This window comes from Penicillium odoratum, assembly GCF_028828045.1.
Source record: "Penicillium odoratum strain IBT 22623 chromosome Unknown utg000001l_segment0_segment0, whole genome shotgun sequence".
Classification (NCBI taxonomy): Eukaryota; Fungi; Ascomycota; class Eurotiomycetes; order Eurotiales; family Aspergillaceae; genus Penicillium; species Penicillium odoratum.
In genome coordinates, this window is record NW_026643143.1 from 3,185,984 (window position 1) to 3,199,987 (window position 14,004).

General features: G+C 48.1%; 7 protein-coding genes across 7 annotated transcripts; 4 read left to right on the forward strand and 3 right to left on the reverse strand.

Moving 5' to 3' along the window:
* Positions 1 to 1,033: 1,033 nt before the first annotated feature.
* On the forward strand, positions 1,034 to 1,875 carry mog1 (Ran GTPase-binding protein MOG1; the record flags this gene model as incomplete). Its single annotated transcript, XM_057135143.1, has 2 exons — positions 1,034 to 1,110; positions 1,236 to 1,875. The coding sequence occupies 2 exons, from the start codon at positions 1,034 to 1,036 to the stop codon at positions 1,873 to 1,875; spliced, it is 717 nt and encodes a 238-aa protein (XP_057001079.1).
* Positions 1,876 to 2,135: 260 nt separating this feature from the next.
* On the reverse strand, positions 2,136 to 4,197 carry N7520_001209 (SprT family zinc-dependent metalloprotease; the record flags this gene model as incomplete). Its single annotated transcript, XM_057135144.1, has 2 exons — positions 2,136 to 3,219; positions 3,284 to 4,197. The coding sequence occupies 2 exons, from the start codon at positions 4,195 to 4,197 to the stop codon at positions 2,136 to 2,138; spliced, it is 1,998 nt and encodes a 665-aa protein (XP_057001080.1).
* A 526-nt stretch (positions 4,198 to 4,723) lies between these two features.
* nar1 (iron-sulfur cluster assembly protein NAR1) lies at positions 4,724 to 6,578 on the reverse strand (the record flags this gene model as incomplete). Its single annotated transcript, XM_057135145.1, has 2 exons — positions 4,724 to 6,424; positions 6,477 to 6,578. 2 exons carry the CDS (start codon positions 6,576 to 6,578, stop codon positions 4,724 to 4,726), a joined length of 1,803 nt encoding a protein of 600 aa, XP_057001081.1.
* A 532-nt stretch (positions 6,579 to 7,110) lies between these two features.
* Positions 7,111 to 8,223, forward strand: N7520_001211 (uncharacterized protein; the record flags this gene model as incomplete). Its single annotated transcript, XM_057135146.1, has 1 exon — positions 7,111 to 8,223. The coding sequence occupies one exon, from the start codon at positions 7,111 to 7,113 to the stop codon at positions 8,221 to 8,223; it is 1,113 nt and encodes a 370-aa protein (XP_057001082.1).
* A 224-nt stretch (positions 8,224 to 8,447) lies between these two features.
* Positions 8,448 to 9,579, reverse strand: N7520_001212 (putative formamidopyrimidine-DNA glycosylase; the record flags this gene model as incomplete). Its single annotated transcript, XM_057135147.1, has 2 exons — positions 8,448 to 8,931; positions 8,987 to 9,579. 2 exons carry the CDS (start codon positions 9,577 to 9,579, stop codon positions 8,448 to 8,450), a joined length of 1,077 nt encoding a protein of 358 aa, XP_057001083.1.
* Positions 9,580 to 9,988: 409 nt separating this feature from the next.
* Positions 9,989 to 10,635, forward strand: N7520_001213 (MIX23 family protein; the record flags this gene model as incomplete). Its single annotated transcript, XM_057135148.1, has 2 exons — positions 9,989 to 10,061; positions 10,172 to 10,635. The coding sequence occupies 2 exons, from the start codon at positions 9,989 to 9,991 to the stop codon at positions 10,633 to 10,635; spliced, it is 537 nt and encodes a 178-aa protein (XP_057001084.1).
* A 389-nt stretch (positions 10,636 to 11,024) lies between these two features.
* N7520_001214 (peptide alpha-N-acetyltransferase complex A subunit NAT1) lies at positions 11,025 to 13,646 on the forward strand (the record flags this gene model as incomplete). The annotated part of the gene is made up of 3 exons (XM_057135149.1): positions 11,025 to 11,106; positions 11,169 to 13,139; positions 13,192 to 13,646. The coding sequence occupies 3 exons, from the start codon at positions 11,025 to 11,027 to the stop codon at positions 13,644 to 13,646; spliced, it is 2,508 nt and encodes an 835-aa protein (XP_057001085.1).
* Positions 13,647 to 14,004: the final 358 nt, after the last annotated feature.

Genomic DNA, 14,004 nt, shown 5'->3' on the forward strand with positions numbered 1-14,004 from the left:
GAATAACGAGCGACAGCAGGGATAAAAATTGAAAAAGGCCCGAGCTAAAAGGGAGGTGTTGGTTAATGATAGTGGTAAGTGAAGATCAGAGATTATCTGATCGAAGGATCAGAGTGGGCCGAAAATCGGAGGTTCTCCGCATGGTGGAGCCCTGTCTGAAGAGTGAGACGATAAGGAGTAGATGGTAGACCCCCTTATGGACGCCAATGTGCAGATGATCAATCAGGGGTTACCTAGCAGAATTTAGGGGGGTCATCTGCATGCAAAATAGACTAATCAGATTGTATGGATTTTTAGAGCTGAGCCGCTGCAGCCGAAATTGAGCATGGGGTACATGAATAAAATGAAGTATATACTATGCATGAATATGATTCATCCGACATGTATTCAGAATTTGGAACTGCATAAGAGATCGGATTTGCCTTACCTACAGTATATATTTTATTGGTATCAAGTGATTGCATTGGACAAAAACTGGTTACTGCCACTTGGTGCCTGATATGAGAGGCTTAAACATGTCACGTGATAAACAGCCTATGAAGAAAAAATGCCTTTAAAAGGACTGGACTAGTTATGGTATTCACATATTTGGAGAGAAAAATCATTTCAAGTAATTTGATACTTAAATAGTCAACTTGTAATTCTTCATATATACTGCGAATGGTACATAGAACAATCTGTGACATTCGGCAAACGTCATTGGGCGGAAGTCTCCTTCCCGCAACTGCTGCCTCGTGCGCCTAGTCTACCTATCAAGCATAAAACGACACTGAAAGTCTCTCAACCCAGATATCCCAATTGCTTGAACTTGAGTTTGCCTACTCCAGGTGAATAATTCCTGGATTTAACTTGAAACCCGGAGACGGAAAGCGAAGCCTGGAGAACGAAAAAAGATCAACTGACGCGGGGTCTTGGCATCAAAATTCTATATCGAAGTCAAGCTCATCAAATTTTCATCTCTTTTAAAGTGAAGTCCTGGACAACTTTAAAATACCTAGAGCATACAAGCTCCTCGTGAACAATTGCCTCAAAAATGTCAGAAGTCAAAGAGCAAGACTTCTTTGGCGGGGCAATTCGTGGTGTGGTTCCACAGAACTGGGTTGACGCCAGGTTAGTAAATTAATATTCTCCGCGTAGACCCAGACTGAAGACTCTCAATGAGAATTCAGTCATTGGAAGCATGTATCGAAAGATACAAAACATTATCAAATAAAATTGACTAACCAGCATCACAGCAACCTCCGCGAAATTCCTGACCACCAGGAACTATTCCTTTCACGCGACACGCTGTCCAACCTAATCATTGAGATCAACCAGCGTGCCTCTCAAGAAGAAGCATTGAGCACCCTTGCTACTCTCAGCCAACAGCAGCCTTCACTACTAGTCGGCAGCGGCAGTGCCACTAGCGCAACACCCGAGACGGTTGACCAAGCAGCCGCTTTGTATCATCTGCACGATCTCTGCGAAGAAGGCGATTCCATGCACGTAGTTGAACTTCCAAAGCGCGTGACGTTGGGCCGATTGGCTTCCAATGCGCCACCTGGATCATCGATCAGTGCGTACAGGGGTATTGTTGAGTTTAAGTCAGTTCCTCGTCGCCGGGATCAGCGCGTGCCCGCTGTGGAACCTGGTGCCGCGGTTGCGGGTGTTTCAATGGATAGTGCGCCGGCTACCAATTCTTTGACTTGTCACTTCCTCCTTGTGCGGCTCGAGGCGCAGGAGACCGATCTTTTGACTTTCTTCAATGTGCCGCATCAGGAATTTGATAAGGGGGGCGATGCGGGTGGTTTGTCGAAAGAGGAGAGCACTGCGGAGGATGTTATGAAGTCGGTGGAGGAGAAAATGCAGATTTTGGACTGGGGACTTTTTGTTTAGCCTACCTTAGACGAAACGGGTGGAATCGGCTGGTCAATATGAAGGTGCTTATGGAAAATTGGGATTGGGTTGCATCTGGACGAGCAGATACCAAATAGGTTGCCAGAACCTTTAGTTAGATAAAATAAATGATCACATGATAATCGAAATGCCTTGAAAGTTGAATCGAATGTGAAAGAAAGTCTTGATACCAACAATATACAACAAAACAACGACCGTACTCCGGGCTATGATAGAAAAACATAAAAGCAAATGCAAAACTATAGGACAAATCTTCCGAAATCTCGTGTCACGTCATCCACAATCTTCTTTTGGAAAGCAGATGTAGCAGGATTCTTCTTGGGTGACACATTCCGCGGCTTAGGCTTGATCTGCTCAATCTTGTTTTTACAAGCACCACATCGAACACGAGTCGGGTCAATACTCTTCGAGTGACGACCGTAGGTTTGAGCACAGCTCACGCACGCCCAGACGTACTTGTAATCGATCTTATAAGAATGCTTCGTCGTGACATGGATCTGACCACCATAAATGGGATGATTCTTCAATGCCTCGGCACATTTATTTCCCCACATCTTGAAACTCGCGCCGTGCGGGTTATCGTGGCAATTTGATACCATGTAGTTTGCCAGATGACAGTATTCATGAGCAAGGGTGTTGAGCAGCCGGTACTCATCGTCGATGATTCGCTCAGCCAGTTCAATCTTGGCATGATGGCGGATAGAGCTGGGGATCACGCGACCACTTGAATCTCTGTCATTTATACCACGCCATTGTGCTCGACCAGCGGTTTTCTGTAGTGTTTTAGACCAAATGATTTCCACGCCACCGGTCTTCTCGGCAAGCTGGCTAACTTTTCCTCCCGCCACGGCGTCGTCTAGCACACGGAGAAAGGTATTTGCGAAGTCCGCTTTCTTGTTGTCGAAAGAGAGCCGGCGGGCCTTTGCAGCCTTCCGTGCTTCCGTCTCAGCCTTTTTGAGGGCGGTTTTGCTAGGTGTCTTTGCTTCCTTCATGGTGACTTTCGAGATTGATTCCGGCTCGGTACTAGTACTGATGTCTTGGCTGCTGCCTCCGTCTGAGTCGTCGAAGTCTTGGAGCAATTCGATGACAGATCGACCGGAGGTTTTATCTTTGCGTGGTGAATGTTGATCAACCCAGTCGTTGGCTACCTCCTGGCTCCAAAAGGCATCTGTACTTTCACGATGAGGCGTAGGAGGGATGCGGGATTTCTCCTTAGTCGGAGATCTTAAGAATCGATTTCGTGATGGGGTGGAAGGTGGTGTCTGAGAACGCCTGCTTGTCGGCTTTAATGGTGGAGGAGATAAGTCCAGATCTATGATGGACCTGTGATATATACATTAGCAAGTTTGTTCCACGGCAGACCATGAATGCAAAGCGTAACACATACAGAGAAGAGTCCGTCTCCACCTGAGAAGTCAACTCATTGTCGACATTGAGTTCCATGTCTCCAAGCTTTGTAGAAAGATCAAGATCATCTTGAAACTTGTGTTTAGGGTTCACCGGGAGGCTTGAAGGAAGCTTCACAGAATCAGGAAGCTTAACCTCTAGACCGAATGAATCAGAAGGAGAAGAACATCTCTCCCCATTCTCCTCCGTATTAAAGCCAGGTCGCCGTCCTCTGATCAGTCTCTTTCGAGCGGATTTTGGAGGTGGTGGCGGTGTTGGATTCTTTTGAACCTCTGTCTCAGAGTCGGATGTCTCATGATAGCTGGGCTCCTCGTTGTCACTGACAATAAAGTCTTCCAAGGAGGCAAAGCTATTGTCGCCAAAAACTTCTTCAACCCCAGGGCTCAGACGACTGAAAGACCTAGCGGTTGTGTTGGTTCTTGGGGTTCGTGTCGTGTTTCGTCTGACTGTCGATCGTTGTGGAACAGAGCTCATTGTGGGCGAGTTTGTGTCTGTTCCATATTCCGTGAGATCGTTTTCCTTTTCATAGTCATCAGTCTCCAATTTGACACTGGGTCTTTGGCGTGGTCTCTGTTGCAGAGGAAGGAGGAGCGAGTTGGTTCTGGCGAGTTTAAGGGTTCGCGTCTTCTTTTGTTTGCTGGGGGAGATTGATGGCGAATTTTGATCCCCAATCATGCTTGTGCCATCAAATGACAGGTCTTCATCTGTGAATATATCGAATAGTGTGCCTGATCCCTTTTTCGGTTTTTGTGTTGAGCCTTTGAGGTTACGGATTCCAGAACCTAGATCATGGGCTATCGGGCTATCGGGTGACCGGGAAGCTTGTTCGTTCAAGCATGCTTTCCGTGGAGAGCTTCTGAGGCTCTGTGATTTGGCGGTGTTGAGTCGTGCCATCTTTTGTTGAATATTTATGGAAGAGGTCAATCGGTATGTTGGTTGGCTAAGGTAGACACTTGCGCGGTCGAAAATGGGACAGACAGAGAGCTCTGCTATCGCATCACTTTGTCGCAGTGGACTGTAAGTTTTGTTGGTGGTGATTGATGGAGTTCAACAGTTGTGAATTGTTGACAGCCTCCACCTAAGCAGCGTTGGCACGGCAACCACCTATAACGATACATCATGCATCCATTCACTAGTCCATCATGCAATTTTCAATTTACTATTGAAATAAGGATTAGTTCAAAAACTGTACGTCTTAGTTTCAATTATTTCTTCAGCAAAATCACACTGATTTTGTAGGTATACACTCGTCATGAGACATCAATATACATAAATGTAAAGGCAGTACCTTTTTTTGAATAAAACCGAATCTATACTCCGTACATGCACGGATCTGGTATATATCCCATTAAAATGCAGGTAGAAAGTTCCCAACGCCATGCAATAAATCCAGACTATGCAAAATGTGGTAAGTATAGCATTACCATCCACCACCAATCTTTCCAGCAAGTTCAACCACTCGGGTGGTTTCATCGGGAGGGACCTGTTCTTTGCCAACATCACTTTCGACCTTGCGGTAAGTTGTATAAGCAAGCTTAGATAGTGGGATACCCATGTACTGTGACCATCTTTGCAAATTTTCATGGACCTGAATCTCTTTGTCCACAATAGACAGAGGCCGAGATGTATCATCCAATTCAGTTTCCGAGTCGGATTCCATTGAGAAGTAGGCCTCATCTACACGGGCAAGCCAGGCCCGTTGTTCATGGGGAGATGGCTTTGATGCTTCAGATGAAACTGCATCAACAGGCTGAGTGGGCTCGGTAGCTTCTCGGGCATCTTCGACTCGAATTTGCCCACCACCATTCGTACAACCACCAGGACATGCCATGACTTCCACATAAGCATAATCGGAGCCTGAATTGGTTCCTGCTGCGGCATTACGAGACAAAGGCTGGCGACGACCTGCCATGGGCCTGGCCATAGGTTTAGCACCGGGCATTCGAGATGCGCGTGCCGGTTTTAATTTCCGAACAAGGTTCTGGATGTTGCGGAAACCGTAGTACCGGGCCGCCTTCATAATAGGTTGCCCTTCATTAGACATGAGAACGTACTCGACAACGTCTGCATTGCGTCCACGATTTGTGATAAGGTCACTCCCCGGGTTTCGGGCTTGAAAAGTCGTAAGCACATGGTGTAAATAACCTCCGGAGGTACCTGTCGCAAGAGACTGTTCCGCAGGAGAAATTTGGAAGGAGATGAATGACTCTAGGGTCTTTTCTGGGAATGAAGGAGAGTATGCTGGAGGAAGCGGTTGAAGAGGCAGGTCTGGAAGCGAAAGCCCCCGTGATGAGGCCAAGGAGAGAAGTTCACGAGAAGTGATAACACAATCCACATCTCGAACAGGATCATACGGTTCAGTGATGTTTTGCCCTAGACCTTCTTGCCAGGAGACATCTGTGAGCTCCTCACGACTAGCCTCCAATTTCTTGTCGAAGCAAGGCATGACCGCTAGATGCCAGATCTGAGACGGCGGAACTCCAAGCGATTTGCTCAGGACTGTTTTAAGGAATGTCCCAGACATCGCTTGGGGGGATTTGAGCTGAGACAGATGCGGAAGAACGAATGGATGGGTCTTTTCAGCGTAGCAAATCCAACCGGGGCAGGCAGATGACAGGATTGGCCGCTTAGGAGGCGAATCTTGGCCCTCATTTGTACTTGCAAGTGACTCAGACACTTCATCGGCTGTGAGAACCAATACTGCCTCTCGCATAGCATTTGTGTCCACCACCCATGTAAAGGCACTGCCTTGCTTCCCGCCACTTCGCAATCCCTGGGGGCCACGCAAAAACTGGTCGATCATATACCCCGCTTTCTTGTCCGAGATTCCATATGTTGCAGCCAAGCTCGCCCGGACCTGCGGGCTCACACTTGCAACAAAGATCTTGCCTTTCCCTGGCCCCGCAGGTCCAACTGTTGTCCCATGATGTGACTGGGTCAATGGGATTTCCGGGTATGCGTCAAGGGTGTTGAGAACTTCCGTGTGAGACTGTAGCGAGATCAAGACCGCCTCCGCCGAGGTCACACAGCCAGAGCAAGCAAGACAGTCCGTCAAGGAGATCTGCGCCGGAGGAAGGTTTTCTGGTTCGACTTTGTCTTCTGTTGTCACTTCGTAAGGATTCTGAATGAGATCAGTAAAAACCAATAGCACAAAGGTTGAGAAGGCTACAAACCTGAGGTTCCTTTGCCTTCGGAAGCGATTCCACAGGTTTGATACATGCAACTCCTGGCGAAATGAAATCGTTCAAATCGTCGGCCGACAGGATCGCGCTCATGGTGGCGGGGTACTAATTTTGGATAACAAGGACTCCACTCACAGAGAAAGCCTGCTATTTTAGTGTTCCCTTGTCCCTCAGAAAGGTGAGCAGTAGGTACAGGTATAGGTACCACCGACCAAAGAATTCTCAAAGACAATTTTGCAGAAACAAAAATAGTTCAAAAGAAAGAGAGCCAACGAGCGTTGCGGGCTTTGTAATCGGTGGCGATATCGGCTTACGATAAGGAACCGACCGCCTGTGGCTGAACGGTTTAACTGCTGATTGGTTACAAACTCGAACTATTCTTTTCAACTTTGTCTTAAATAATTCTTTTGATATACCCCGGTTCAGCCTTCTTTGATAGTTTCCAAAGTTAGCTTTAGACTAATTTCGTTTGGCTATCCCGAATCAACAGTTGATTTATAAAACCTTTCAGCCTTAGATCACTTCTAACATAAAGTCTCTATCTTCACGAAAAAGGAGCCTACCAAGTCTCACAAAAAGACAACATTTGAAAGCTTATCAATCTTTACCTAACGCCTCTTGCAACATGACCGAGCCGAGTGACGCAGGAGAAGGAGGACGAGGAGGTAGGCGTCGCGGCGCAATGCTAAAACGCGCAGCTTCATACACTGAGGCGTCTCCAGCCTCCAAAGGCAAAGTCGCCTTGAAACAGATTCCTGAAGAAGAGCAAATTGAAATATTGACGGAAGACCAAGACAGTGATGCAACTCGTTTTGAGAGGGAAAGGAAAATCCAGAACCGGAAGAAGGGAAAAACTCACTTATCGAAAAACTACAGGGTTAAAAAGGCCGGGAAGAGCAGACAAGCTTTGCGGCGAGAAGTTGCCCTGAATACATTGAAAATGATGACTTCTATCACTAAAGCCAACGGAGTATTGTTACCAGGCTTGTCCTACAGTGTCAATATTGAAGATATTCCGCCTCTTGACCTGGAAAACAATGCCAATGCCAAGCCGCACGCCGTGACCACGGTGAAAGTCGCAAGACAAGATGTCTTTGACATTGCGCTAATGCTTCAGAGCGCGACTGAGTTTCTAGGCGCCGAAGCCGGGCAGCGAATCTGTGTCTTGAACCTTACCAACCCGGATGCTCCTGGTGGTCTCTGGAGGGAGGGGGCAGAGGGCCAGGAGGCGGAAATGTTCTACCGGAGCACACTGAGCAAGGCACTTCTACCCAAATATTATCCGTTCCCTGACCGGACCGCCAATTGTGTCTATACACCTAATGTCGTTATTTTCAAGGAATGTGGCGATTTCGACTACTCGAAGATGCGGGTAGAGATGCCCGAGGCGCTTCCGCATGTTGGTATCATCAGTGTGTCTATGCCCGAGAAGCCAGCAGTCGATATGTTTGACAGTCAATATAAGGATCCAGCGGATCGGGAAATCACGAAGAACTATATGCGCCTTATCCTTCGTGTTGCTGCTTCCACACACCACGGTTTCCTTGTTCTTAATGCTCTTGGAAGTGGTAACGCTGGCCACCCTGGCAGGGAGGTTGCAAACTGCTGGTTACAGGTGCTAAACGAGGGGGAGTTCAAGGGATGGTTTCATACGATTGTATTTGCTATCAAGTATGACCGGATTGCTGCCTCTGATTACACCCACATTTGGAAGAGAAACATGGAAATCAAGTATTGACCCCCGGCCCCCGAAACGATATGATTCTCATTCTTGGATTTTGATCTTACCGTGCTTGGTCGATTATTGTTATTGTTGTTGTTTTTTTGAACTTGTTTCTGGGTTCTAGGTTCAGGATACTGGTTTTCTTTTGGCTTTTGTGATCTTTTCGTTTGCTTGTTATCAGGATCATCTAGATCACATCAATTAATACTTCTGAACTTGTATTTATCCATATTTTGCCCTTACTTTCTTGACCGAGTAGAGCGTCTTTCAATGCCCGTGTCGATTTTCTTCTCAGTTTCATCCTTGATCGACTTGCTTTTTATCGACCGGCTCTTGGCAGGTTTGGCTTCCGAATCGCTTTCTTCCTTGACACGCTTACGTTTCGGGGGAGTGCCGTTTATGTGAGTGCCGTTTATGTTCTCCTCTTTCCCCCCAGAACCACTTTTCTTTTGAACCGCGGGAACGACAGCACTTGTTCTGCCCCCGACAGTCACGAAGATGATCTTATCGCCGTTTGGAAGAGCAGAGGGTTGGTTTTTCTTTCCCTTGCCCCATCGATGTTTAAAGAGCCAATGTTCAGGGAACTTTTCAGAATCCGCTAGAACATCCATGGAGGTCGTGAAGACGTAATGCAAGGCTGTATGAAGCTCTTTGATCTGATCATCGGACAAAGTGTTGCTCATTTGTTCCGGGTGGATCTTGGCGTGGTATAATATTTCATCCCTGAGGATCTGATTAGCTGATGTTTGAGTTTGGGTGAACCCAAGGCAGAGCTTACGCCATCCAGTTTCCAATGCCGCTGATATTCGCTTGGTCCAATAGCAGAGCCTTGATTGGCATCCGTTTCTTCCTCAACTTCTCCATCAACCAAGACTCGTTGACAATGTCTTTATCCGCTACCGGATCTGGGCCATTTTCCTTCAGAGGTGAATGTTGGCGAATCTCGTCGGCGGGACAATCCAAAAGACGAATCCGACTTAGCCTGCGAGAGTCCACAAATGCGGCCTCTGTCTTGGGCTCATCACTGGTCTCTAGTAAAAATTTCGCATATTTTGGAGGCCATTCCTTGTCTGCTGGTTTATCAGAGCGATAATAGTATGTATCGGCATCCTTAATCTTCAGCCATCCTGCCATACCAAAATGCATCACTGGATGTGGAGGCGACGACATAGTGATCCAGAAGTATTTCCCCTGTTGCCCAGCACCCACCACCTTTTTTCCTTGTATCGACTTCTGAAATTCCTCGGCGCTGGTGCCCACTTTGCCGTACACAATATCATCGTGTTGTGCTTGAACTTTGGACAGGGTCTTTCCGACCAGGTGTTTGCGAATAAAGTGCACTATACGGGCCACCTCAGTGTGTTCGGGCATTTTGAAAGGTAGTTGTCACCAGAAAGCTTGAATGATCTGGAAAAATTGGTGAACGTCTCAAGGGATCACTATTCCAACGCGTACGCTGTGACACGAAACGCGGGATCACCTGACTGGAATTGGAAATCGGGACTATTCCAGATCGAGAGAACATGACATGACTACGGACACTGGATCATTATTCAAGCTACGGAATTACGTCAACTATCTTCAAGTAACAGCAAGCTCGAACCAAAGATACTATTGGATATCTGGTGTAATATTCAATTTATTTCTGATACCACTACTGGTCCGCCTTTCTCATACCTTCCCATCAATCGCTCCACTTCTCAGTCCCCACTAAGCCAAGCTGGAGTGGTTCTGGGTTACCAAGACGAACGTACAGTCCGAGGACACAGTTCGCAACAAGATGCCGGAAATAAGCATTTCGGAGACTCCGGCGCTGACCCCTCAGTTTTGTTTCAATGAAAAGCTTCTTCTAGGTGTGTAGAAAGCTGGTGTCAGCTATCCGATTTGTCTCCACTGACCTTTGTATCGCATCTCCCAGATTTTCTTCGTCTATCCCGCTCGACAATCGACGATTCAATTACAGAGAACTTGAACGCCTTGATCACACCAGCCCGGCAAGGATTCGATTCATCATCAACCGCCGTGCGGCAAACCGATTCTAGAGGCCAGAAGGTCATTGATCCAGAGGCTTGCCAGGGCTTCAAAGACAATGTGCTGTTCTCCTCATGGCAGACTCGCTCCGATGTCTTGAATTATTGTGCTGGAGTGGCTACCAGCCCCGATCCCGAAGATCCGGACTTGATTCTGCGAGAGACCGAGTCCGCACGGGACCGAGAAAGAGTCGTCAATGAACGACTAGACCCATACTCAGGTCGTTTCTTCCCAAAGGAGCCTCGAACTGAGTCACTGGCTAATTTGGTCCGCAATCAGCGTACTGTGGAAGAAATTATACGTGCTCGGACATGGGGGCTGGTGTCAGAAAGATGTGGCCCTGGTTCGTCATGGGAAGATGCCCTTAATAGCTGGCGACAGAAGCACCAGCGATAGGAACTGGATACCACGCATAACTGTATGGGCCGGTTCAGAATATTGATCGTTTGACTCTCCATTCTTGTACATTATACTGCATATAGGAGCGCTTGGTTTGACGAATATAACCATGTGGGCATGAATAATCTTGAGCAATTTTTTTAATTGTCACCTAACATGTTCACAACACTTTTTTTTTTTTTAAAAGACAAAATCATCACAATAAAATCGTTAAATGGATTTCGTGGACTGGTTTAAAGTGTTCTTATACATATTAGCACTCAGGCATTGTCCCACCGCATCTTATCGGCAGTCATTCTGCCAAGTTCGGACTCGGAGAAGTCGCTCCCCGCACACATTGATTCCTCTCTCGCACCAGTCAATCCCCTCCCCAGCCATCGCCCACCATGCCGCAACCATTGAACTCCAAGGACCAGTCCTTGTTTCGTCAAGTGGTTCGCAACTTTGAGCTAAAGCAATACAAGAAAGGTCTGCACTGGTTCCCCTCTCCAATGGCCAGACCTCAGCTGATAGCATTTTCACTGCGATAGGCATCAAAACGGCAGACCAGGTTCTCCGCAAGAACCCGAAACATGGCGATACCCAGGCGATGAAGGCTCTGATCATGAGCAATATGGGGCAGTCAGAGGAGGCCTTTACACTGGCCAAGGAGGCCCTGCGTAATGACATGAAGTCGCACATTACCTGGCATGTTTACGGTCTCCTATACCGACAGGAAAAGAACTACGAGGAAGCTATCAAGGCATACCGATTTGCCTTGAGACTTGAACCTGAGTCTGCTCCTATCCAACGGGATCTGGCTCTGCTTCAGATGCAGATGCGTGACTTCCAGGGTTATATTCAAACTCGCACGGCAATGCTGCAGGCGCGTCCTGGCGTGCGACAGAACTGGACAGCGCTGGCGATCGCTCATCATTTGTCCGGGGATTTGGAGGAGGCCGAGAAGGTGCTGACCACATATGAAGACACATTGAAGGGAACCCCACCTATTGCGGATATGGAGCACTCCGAGGCCGTGTTGTACAAGAACAGCATTATCGCGGAGTCAGGCAACCTTGAAAGAGCTCTTGAGCACCTCGAGAAAGTGGGATACCGGTGTACAGATGTTCTTGCGGTCATGGAGATGAAGGCTGACTACCTCCTTCGACTTGGACCTGACCGCAAGGCTGAGGCCGAGGCGGCATACACTGCGCTTCTGGAGCGGAACCCCGAGAATTCAATCTACTACAACGGTTTGATACAGGCGAAGGGTATTGCCGAGACCGATCACAAGGCGTTAAAGGCTCTGTACGACGAGTGGGTGGAGAAGAACCCGCGTGGTGATGCGGCTCGCCGTATTCCGCTCGATATCCTAGAAGGTGAAGATTTCAAGCAAGCCGCCGACGTTTACCTGCAGCGGATGCTGAAGAAGGGAGTCCCATCCCTTTTCGCCAACATCAAGTCCTTGTACAGCAACCCTGCCAAGCGTGACGTAGTGCAGGCACTAGTGGAAGGGTATGTCGCCAGCAGCTCGGCGCAAGCAAACGGCTCTACTGAATCCAAGGAGAAAGATTTCTTGGAATCGTCTTACTACTTCTTGGCCCAACACTACAACTACCACCTCAGCCGCAACATTCCAAAGGCCTTGGAGTACGTCGACAAGGTCATTGAGCTATCACCAAAGGCTGTGGAATACCAGATGACCAAGGCACGGATCTGGAAGCACCTTGGCAACCCGGCCAGGGCAGCAGAGGAGATGGAGAAGGCCCGCCTGTTGGACGAGAAGGACCGCCACATCAACACCAAGGCTGCCAAATACCAGCTCCGCAACAACGAGAACGAGAAAGCTCTGGACAACATGAGCAAGTTCACGCGTAATGAGACCGTTGGTGGGGCAATGGGTGACCTTCACGAGATGCAATGCCTGTGGTACCTCACTGAGGATGGTGAGGCATACCTACGCCAGAAGAAGCTGGCTCTGGCACTCAAGCGTCTCCACGCTGTCTACAACATCTTTGAGACCTGGCAGGAGGACCAATTCGATTTCCACAGCTTCTCTCTGCGCAAAGGTATGATCCGTGCTTATGTCGATATGGTGCGTTGGGAAGATCGTCTGCGGGAGCACCCCTTCTACACTCGCATGGCCGCCTCTGCCATCAAGGCATACATCCTCCTCCACGACCAGCCTGATCTCGCCCATGGACCGATGCCCACCATTGTCAACGGCACCGAGGGATTGAGCGAAGAGGAGAAGAAGAAGGCTCTCAAGAAGGCCAAGAAGGAACAGCAGCGCTTGGAGAAGATCGAGTCCGATAAGCGCGAGGCAAGAAAGGCTGCTGCAGCCAATGCTAAGAGTGTCGATGGAGAGGCGAAGAAGGAGGACGCCGATCCTTTCGGCAACACCCTAGTGCAGACCAAGGATCCCCTCAAGGAGGCTATGAAGTTCTTGACACCCCTCCTCGACCTGAGCTCCCAGCACATTGAGTCTCAGATCCTCGGTTTCGAGGTTTACCTCCGCAGAAGTAAGCTTCACCAAATGCTTGCTCAAATTTTTGCTAACATAAGATCTCATAGACAAGCACATCCTTGCTGTGAAGTGTCTCTCAGCTGCCCACGCTATCGACCCCTCTAACCCCACTCTCCACCTGCAGCTATTGCAATTTCGCAAGGCTCTCGACAAGCCTGCCGAACCCCTTGACCCTAAGGTTGCCGAGGTTGTTAACGCCGAATTTGAGAAGCTTCTCCCCAAGTCCCAAAACCTCGAGGAGTTCAACGAGTCTTTCCTGTCTGCCAACAAGGGTAGTGCCCCGCATGTGCAAGCCGCTTTGTCTGGCCGTATTTTCCTGAACGCGGACTCGAAGGTGCAGTGCGAGAAGGATCTCTTGGCCACCCTCGACTCATCTGATATCACCATCGATGAAGCCGTTCCTGCCCTCGATCTTCTGACCAAGTGGGGTTGCGATAAATCCGCCTATGCGGAGAAGGCGAGCAAGAAGTGGCCCGAGTCTTCCGTATTCCAGCTGAATTAGACACTTCCTCCAATAGAGCTAAGTTGATTCCATGAAGGCGCGAAGGGAGACTTTGTCGTTATATATGATCACAATCACCTTTCAAGAAGAAAAAAAGCAAACATAAAATGTACTCAAATTTCATACTACAATATCGAAGTAGAATGTATAATAAAGGCTGTATTTTGGAACAGCCCTGTAATGCTCCAGGTAGATGCTGTTTTGGTAATGGGAAATCTTCAAATGATCTATTGCATCCTTTGCCATATACATCCCAAGAAAAAAAGACAGAACATTGGAAGACGCCTTAATATACAAGCCGAGGAGAGTAGATATGCAAACATTGAACAGAGAAACATGAAGTCCTTCATGTTGAGGA